Below are 8470 nucleotides of genomic sequence, written 5' to 3' on the forward strand. Positions count from 1 at the left end.
TATGATATAGTCTGTCATTTGCTGAAGATCAGACGTATTTTTTGAAAATCACTACTCATTATGAGTAGACTTTGATGGCACTTGCATATTTCCCTGTGGTAGTGATAGATATTGTCATGACCGCCTGAATGAAAACTGTTAGGAACTTTTTTGTAACTTTTTGCTTGTCTTCTGCACCTTAACTCGCCCTCTGTAGAATTACAGTAGAGAAGATGGAAATCACTCAGAAGTGTCAGAGCAAAGGAAGTAGAAGGAGTGATGGTATCTTTTTGTTTTTTCTTTTGGGCAAACTGAACACAGCTACAGCTTCACCGCTGAGAGACCAGAGAATGAACACAAACAGCCACAGACCAAGACTAACCGCATTAGGGTGGATGCATGAACGCTCCGTACATCCTAAACTCTGTTATCTTTCCTCATCGGCTCGCTCCTGCGTCAGAACCCGGGGCATGTCCAAGACACTGAAACAGTACAGAATGTTCACGTTCCTGATTAACTCCACCGAGCGGAGGGCGGAGTGTCTGTTCGATCGCACCGTGCTGCCTTTTCAGCTCTCTTATCAGACGTTTCCCGTCGGCCTCAGAAGTGGGCAGAGCACAGCCGGGCTGAGGATTTCAGCTTAGCGGTCCAGTGTTTTTAAAAACTTGCCTGAAAACGCCAAAAGCATATTTTTGAAAAACCTTTTAATGCATGGCACACAATAATCAAAGCTCCTTTACTTGAGCCGTGTCAGGTATCCACTTTGCTCAGCTGCGATCTGTGAGCACACCGCTGGTGATTACGTAGGTTCTTCTGATCAAAGCCAGATCGGGTTCAGCTGATTTCTGTACAGACAGACATTTGGAATGTCACAGCACCCAAAGCTGTCATGAAATACTTGCATGTACTTCAACTTTTTTTTTCGTACTCATTTTCAAGAATGATTAAAAGAAATAAATATTTAATAATAAATATTAAATATTTGTGCAGTCAAAGAAAGTTCAGTTAACCCTCGGTTTAACAGCAGGTGTATGGCTGTGTGCTGGCTGAATGTCTGTTGCTGCTGCTACTGCTTTAGTTTCACTTTCAGTTATGTATCTGGGATACTGTAATTTTGTTTTGTTTTTTTCTTTTTTGCTAGTATGAAATACAGCTTGTATTTTCATTTTCTACTTACAGTCTGCTGTAACTCAATAAAAACACAACCAACTGTAAAGCCTTCCCTTGGTCTTCCGGTGTAAATGACACACACCAAATTTAAAGCCTTTTGTGAAGGTTTGGCATTAACAGAATTTCTGCATTCAGTGCTCATAAAATGTGGTCTAATCTTCATCTAAGTCACAATTGCAAACACAGCCTGACTGTAGGGGGTTTGCATTGAAATGAACTGGGCTATCACTGTGTGGGCTGGGGGAAAGGATGTCTGTAGCTGTAGCTTGTGTACAAAGATGCGAAGGAATTTAGAAGAACCCCACCCCACCCACACCTGTTTCACTTCAATATTTCTGGAGTGTTTTGACTGAAGAACCCTCATCAAGTCATACCACAGAATTTAAATCAAGATCAGGTTTTTTTCCCCCTCTTTAACCATTCTGTTGTACCTTCAGTTGATTGACTGCTGCTCTGATAGTCTTCTGTAACATTTCCTGGCAAAATTTTGAATTGTTTCACTTGGCGATCGCAAATGTTCCAGGCCAGCAGCCACAAAATGTACTCTCTCCACCATGCTACAGAGTTGGGATGAGGTTTTGGTGCTGGTCCTAGCACCACGTATTCACCAGGCTTCAGTTGATCCATCTATTGTTCACTGAAACCTCATCAGAAATGTTCTCCGTGGAAGGATGGCTGTCAAAAAGCCATTTATAGGGAAGGGAAACAAACGAGGTAGAGACATGCAGAATTACGCAAAAAATGAACTGAAAATCTGGCAACTGTTCCTATGGAGAGATGAATCCAAATTTGAAATTAATTGCTGGTTCAAACTGTTCATTGCCATGATGGAGAGAGGTAAAACAGTGAGTGTGTACAGCCATCTGTAAAGGACGGTGGAGGCTCTGTCACGGGGTGCAGCTGCACATCAGCCAGTGGTTTTGGAGATATTGTCAGAATTGATGGACACAGAAACGTACGTTGATCCTCATGTAACAGAATACGGAAAGCATCTGATTGGCAATCACTCCATTTTCAGCATAATGATCACAAAAACACTTACAAATGCAGTAAAATCATACCTGGATAAAAAAAAAACACACACAATGGAACACCATCAGAGCCAGAGCCCGCACCTCAACATCCTTTCAAGAAGTCTGGAGAACCATCCCTGAAGTCTGTTCTGTACAACTACTCTCTTTTTTTTTGGCATTAAATACAGCATGTCCATGTATGTTTGCACATTGTAATAAATCACTGCACCCACTTTCCTAGCAAAATATAAAGAAATCAGGAATTCAAGACTTTTGCACAAAGAGTTTTGACTTTACTACTTGTGGCTGTTGTAAACGTTACTTTGCTTCCCCCGACTATTTCCTGATATTTAGGGAACAAATGATTTCCAAGTTAATATCCAGATGGATAAATATTGACAATGAGTGCTAAATGTGTGTTTTATTATATTAAGGTGATTTCCAATATGTCTTGTTGGCACCTGATTGGCTGAATGGTTGTCTCCTGTATAAGTAAGACAATGACACACTGACTCACTCAACCTTTCAATAAACAATTGCTATATTTACAAAAAAAGAGCAGGATCCTATCTTTACCTATATTTTTTTTTTCAGATGAAATCAGTAAAAGATCCAGGTCTGTGCCACAGAGGCTCACAAACATTTCACACCAATGTAGAATCAGACCTGGAGACAGTGCTCTCTAAATAGCTTTGCCCATGTTCTGCTGAGGGGACTGCTGGGAGCACGCTCCCAGTGCATTGGTAATTACAATGTAATCTGATATGGCATCACAGAGAGTGAGAGGAGGAGGGGGAGGAACACAAGAGTTGAAATCCACAGCGTGCTGGTGTGCAGCTGCAACATCTCTCATCTTGACAGTCCAATGGCAGGGTGGGTTAGAAAGGCGGAAGAGGGATGGTAAGAAGAAGATGAGAAAGAAAGAAGAAAATAGACGCGGCAGTCAAGAATAATCACCAAAACAAAAAAAAGAGAACAATTTAATTTTCTATCTTCCTAACATGGACACATTTCCAGTAGTAAAAGTAGAGCTGACTTTACTTAGTGAACAGAGCCTACAGCCAGAGTCCGGGTCCTGCTGTGCAGGGCAGTGAAATGCGTGCCTTCTCAAATTTGATCCTGTTGCATCTTCTAAAGTTAACCATGAATTAAATTTAAAGTCTCAAGATTCAACAAGAACAAATTCAATGAAACAAGCGTTTAAATCTGAGAACAGCTGCCCAGCTCTTCTGGCAGCTGAGAGAGTGCAGTTCTCTCTCATTCGCCCCCAAGTCGGAAACCTTGCCCCCAGTTGTGACGTCCTCCGAGTCCCCCTGCATTGTCCTGGGGAGCTTGCCTCCTGGTCGGAGGGACTCCAAATCCGGACACCCCTCCCCTCCTGTTAGGAAAGAACCGGTACCTGCAGAGAGATGTTAAAATGTGATCTCTGAACTCAATCAAGCAACAAAATCTGTTTGGTTTTGGTGAGAAGAATTAGCATTATAAATTTTAAGTGTGACAAAAGCACCCATAGCTACACCACACAAACATATCTGTGTTATCGGTTTTTTGATAATTTGTTGTCTGCCTTGACTTTGTTGTTACATGATTCTGTGGCAGACCCTCAGCCCCTCCACTGGGAAATTAATTTGCAAACATTTGACTCAAATAAGTGATTGGACGGGAAATCAGAGGTAAAATCAACCCTTTTAAAAGACACTTTAGATATCAGTTTGTGTTTGAAATTTTAACCGAGCAACAGAGGGTTTCATAATTGTGGAAATACAACCCTATCATTAAAAATAAACAGTACCCAATTTAAACAGGACCACTCTCCCCTTCGTGGTCATCTCCTCAGGCAGTGCAGCAATGTTTCCAACACCACTGCTGCATTTGAATCATTCTGTGACAGTCTGGCCATTTCCATGTGTGCATGTCTGAATCTCCTTCAGCGTCTCTGAGTCATGCTCACTTGCACATGGTCCGATTAGGACCTTCAGAGAGTGATCTAAATATGGGAGCCTTGCTAGAAGCAGTGCAGCTCTTCTAAAGAGCCAAAACCACAGATGACTTCATGATTGCACCTTGCAAGGACGAGCAACAAACACTTTCAAACCCCATGTCATTACAGTTGTGGTTACCCCTTGTGCTGCTGGTTTGAAAAGACTATATAACTTTGCCTGTTAGTTATCAGTGTGGCCACCAGTGACAATTACAACATGACATTAACTGATAAAACAGTCTTGGAGTTGCAAAGAAGTAAACTGTAAAACTGACTCATTAGGCAGGAATGCACATTTTCTGTAAGAGCCACAATAACTAAGTCTTCTCACAAAGTAAGGCTAAAGCAGCAGATTCTCCAAGTGTACTGAGATAAATGAGAGTTTAAACTCTGGATTGTGACAGGCGATGTGTTAATAAAAAGCTCCATAGTGTTGTTTTAAAGCTGAGTGCACTTCAGTAAATGCAGTGATAACACTTAAACACTAAAACGGCGCTTCTGAAATGCTGCGCGTGCACACAAACGTACAAGAACTCTGGCGTGGAGAGGAAGGCGCGTCCTCCCAGGTCCATGGGGTATTTGAACATGAGGAAGAAGTAGAGATGGCCCACCAGGTTTCCTGTCAGTTCATTCACAAATCTGCACAAGAACAAAGAGAGGAAGATTACTCACAGGAACACCATTACACAGTTAGTACAAGTTATTCCCCAGACTGGAATACAGATTTAAAGGCTTTGATCTAAATTTGTTACTTACGATCCTCCGATGATAAAGTTGAACGCCAGAATGACCCAAGGTAGATAATGAGCCTAGAACAAAGCAGCAGAAAATTGTGTTCATAAAAATCCTGGAATTATTTATGCTGAGTTAGCATAAACCGTCACAGTTACGTCATTGGTATGTGTATTTTATCCTTTCTGATATTTCTGTGAAACGTGAACCTGACAAGAAGATAGAGCATTCAACATTTGATGGGCGTACCTTAAACTGCGTTCCAAACCAGAAGGACACCACGGTGTCTTTGTTGAACTGAGCCCAGATGTACAACACAGACATAATCAGCGGGATCATCAGCAGCTGAAAAGATGAACAAAACCAGCAAGTCACAATCAACATGCCAGGAGTATTTTTACAGTACGTTTGCAAAACATCTAGTTTATGTAAGTCTGATTCATTTTTCTGCACATTGTCATCCCACGACCACCACAAGTTCATTGTCACATACCATCAAACAACACAACAGCCTGGCTCTGTCCAAAGACAGTCAAATCCACTTACCGGTACTAGCACACCTAATAGTTAATGCGCTGCTCTTTAATCTGTGCAATTTTATTTTTTTCCTAATGCAACTTCTTGGCCAGGAGCAGAAAGAAATGGTCTGGATACGCTTTGTGAAATGCCGCATAAATTAGTAAGCTTTAGAGGAGCAGGTGGCAGCGTCTCTGCAGTGTTTATTTTTTTTCTCCAAAATGTAAACCTTTCCTTTTTAAAGTGGGTGTCTTGTGTTATGAAACACTCCTAAGATTTCAAAGGACAGTTGTAAACAAATGCTTTATATAGACGCTACAGCAGTCTACATGCAGAGAGAGAGACAGACGAGGAAGATGCTCACCTGCATGTTTATCAGCAGCCCGGTTATCTGCAGGTTGAGTCAAGGACGACAACAATAGAATCACAGCTGGAGCTGTACAATTAGAACAGCTGGGGACCGGGAGGTTGCCAGTTCAAATCCCCTACACCAGTTTTTGGAAGCTGCCAGTCACCTCTGCCATTTCCACTTGAGCAAGGCATCTGACCTTGGCATGGGAGACCCCCACTTTTTTTTTTTAACCGTTCTCACCATTTAGCTGAACTGACAAAGACTGAACATGTTGTTTGGATGAGGTAGAGTTTTGCTGCTTTTCCCATATAAAGGAGAAATGTCTGAGCAGCAAACACCCAATCTGAGCTGAACTCTCACAAGAAGACAGAGAGCTGAGATGTGGGCCCGAGTGTACTGCTGGTGCTGCATGTGACCTAGATTAGGTTTCTCTGCTCTGCAGGGGCAGACTGACACTGGGCCGCTGGCACAGAGCCACCCTGACATGGCACACTGCTGCAGCGAACGAGAGAGAGGCAGAGAGAAGATGAAAGAGAAATGCAGGAGGGGTCAGAATGAATGGTAGAGTGGGAAACAGGCTAACAGGGAGGTAGCTGGATGATGAAAGAATGATTTCCTGTTAGGTAGATTAAAATGTGAGATTTTAAAACAGGAATTGCCAGTTTGAAAGGATACAACTATGCAAATCCAGTTGAAGAGAAGCATGAAGATATAGTCTGCAGGCCTGCCATCAAATGACCCTGGTATAAGAAAAAGAAAATCAGGACGAAGATGATGATGATGACACAAATGAAAACAAGATGCTAGAAAGAGCACTGTATGTTTATAAACCGCCTAGGCCGGTGAGCTTACCTGTCTCTAGCCGAGTGGAGTAATGGTAGAGGAAATAAAGGTTGACCAGGTACAGGAAGCCGGTATTAGGGGTTATTGGGAAATAAAGAGTGGCTGTCACTGGTCTCCAGATCTGAAATAAGCAGAAGAGTTATTAACCCAACAGAAAAATCAGTAAGACATCAGCGTCGCTGTGCCTGTTTGCACATCCAGATGTTCACCACCAAGTCTGTAACACATTAAGTCTCATGTGGGTTGCAAATTATTACTTCCTGTGTGGTATTCCTCTGCAGAGTGTGTGTTTCCTCACAGTAATATTTGAAAATTGGTAAAAGAAGTTGAATCAATACCACATTTAAAAAATTAATGGGAATTAATGGTTAAATTCCCATTAATCCGGAGGCAAAAGACAAGATGCAGTTACAATTTAAAGGAGTGTCTGATCATACCATTATCCAGTTTTTGTGCCGTCAAACAAAAAAAAAAAATCTTATTTTGTTGTTTGGGACTTGACAAAAGGTTAATAACTTTTCAATCAACAGAGTCTCATATTCAATGCTTTCACACAGCTTGCGTGACCATCTTAACTATAACTTGACATTTTATAGGCTCATAAAGATCAGGGGGTTATATATAGTATACTGACTCTGCACTACACTTTTATTTCAGTTTATTTTGCTTTCTTTCATTAGCCATACAATAGGCTGCCTACATAATGAAATTAACTGTGGTTTTAATCAACATGTCCTAAGATTAATAATCCACAGCAAGAAAGTCCAATAATTCCAGAAGGTGCATGGATTGTTCAGTGAAAAGAACCTTATTCCTTCACTTAAGAAAACACAGTAATACCACTGCAAACAAAGTACATAGCAAAGTACTGTATTAATGCTGTAATTATTTATATTTAATATTCTTCAGATTATCCCTTAACTATAGATGTGAGATACATTTCGAATTACTGAAGGTGGAAATCATGACATGTCCTTCTAAGTTAAGTACTAGAACTGATATGAAGTGAATTACTTGGTAGCTACTTTTCAGCACTTAAAGTGATCACACTGACCGATTCCCTTTGCCCTGAGCTGTGTTTGATTACTGATTTACACCTATGCCCTAAGCTTGCACGAACCCACTTAGAGGCCTTCACAGTGCCTGAGGGCCTAATTTCATAACATCCCCTGCAATACATGTCTCCACCTTGTGGACGAGAGCGCACTAAAACTAACTTATATTTCCACAACAAATACTTTAAAATAAAACATGTCTATACTTCTCTGGTAATTAAATTATAAAAAATATGTATTTGTTTTCATATTTGGTTTACATTTCAGCGTCACTACATATCCAAGCATTTTGACAACATCCGGAAGTCCCACCCTCCTGCGTCTCGCCCTCTCATTGGTTGCCCCACACTCAGGCCTCCTGAGTTAGCAGTGCTAGCCACCTGCTAACTAACTCCTAGTTTCCAAAAGACAGTAACTCAGCATTTATCCGCTATCTAATCCAACAGACAGACAAGTTACCAAAAACCAAGAAACACTCACATGAAATCTGCTGAAGACCATCTCCGGAAATAGCAAGAGATTCCTGATATCAACCAATCCCAATTTGCCTATAAGGGGAACAGCAATGGAGGCAGCAAACCAGTACCGGGTGATGAAAGGGATGCTTCTGAACCAGTCCCCGATATCTGACATCTTTCCATAGGATTACTGCCAACTTTGAGACCTGAAATAAAATTTCTTCTTTAACAATTCCCTAAAGTCCTTCCCAAATCAGCGACTGCTTCCTGTCTTTATATCACAACTGCTCCACTGTTAAGTTTACATGACGTGGCTAATCACGGTGAGCTAGCTTCAAAATACGATGAAGCCACTGACATCAGAAAGGAAA

General features: G+C 41.3%; 1 protein-coding gene across 1 annotated transcript; it reads right to left on the reverse strand.

The window, feature by feature from the left end:
- Positions 1 to 2142: 2142 nt before the first annotated feature.
- Positions 2143 to 8470, reverse strand: derl1 (derlin 1). The gene is made up of 8 exons (XM_086310650.1): positions 8122 to 8470; positions 6596 to 6707; positions 6419 to 6483; positions 5756 to 5782; positions 5125 to 5220; positions 4900 to 4952; positions 4672 to 4782; positions 2143 to 3561 (listed from the first exon to the last, which is right to left on the reverse strand). The coding sequence occupies exons 1-8, from the start codon at positions 8272 to 8274 to the stop codon at positions 3420 to 3422; spliced, it is 759 nt and encodes a 252-aa protein (XP_086166776.1). The 5' UTR covers positions 8275 to 8470; the 3' UTR covers positions 2143 to 3419.

Source organism: Aulonocara sp. 'chitande type north' Nkhata Bay, linkage group LG11 (assembly GCF_057382095.1).
Source record: "Aulonocara sp. 'chitande type north' Nkhata Bay isolate Kocher_YH1m ecotype deep benthic linkage group LG11, A_spYH_male_GT1.1, whole genome shotgun sequence".
Taxonomy (NCBI): Eukaryota; Metazoa; Chordata; class Actinopteri; order Cichliformes; family Cichlidae; genus Aulonocara; species Aulonocara sp. 'chitande type north' Nkhata Bay.

Excerpts from the sequence above, each read along its gene's own strand:
- derl1 (XM_086310650.1), bottom strand. The coding sequence starts at position 8,274 with ATGTCAGATATCGGGGACTGGTTCAGAAGCATCCCTTTCATCACCCGG. Across the intron at positions 6,484-6,595 it reads CTCCACTCGGCTAGAGACAG|GGTCATTTGATGGCAGGCCT; the intron begins GTAAGCTCACCG and ends TTCTTATACCAG. Across the intron at positions 4,953-5,124 it reads GGTTTGGAACGCAGTTTAAG|GCTCATTATCTACCTTGGGT; the intron begins GTACGCCCATCA and ends GCTTTGTTCTAG.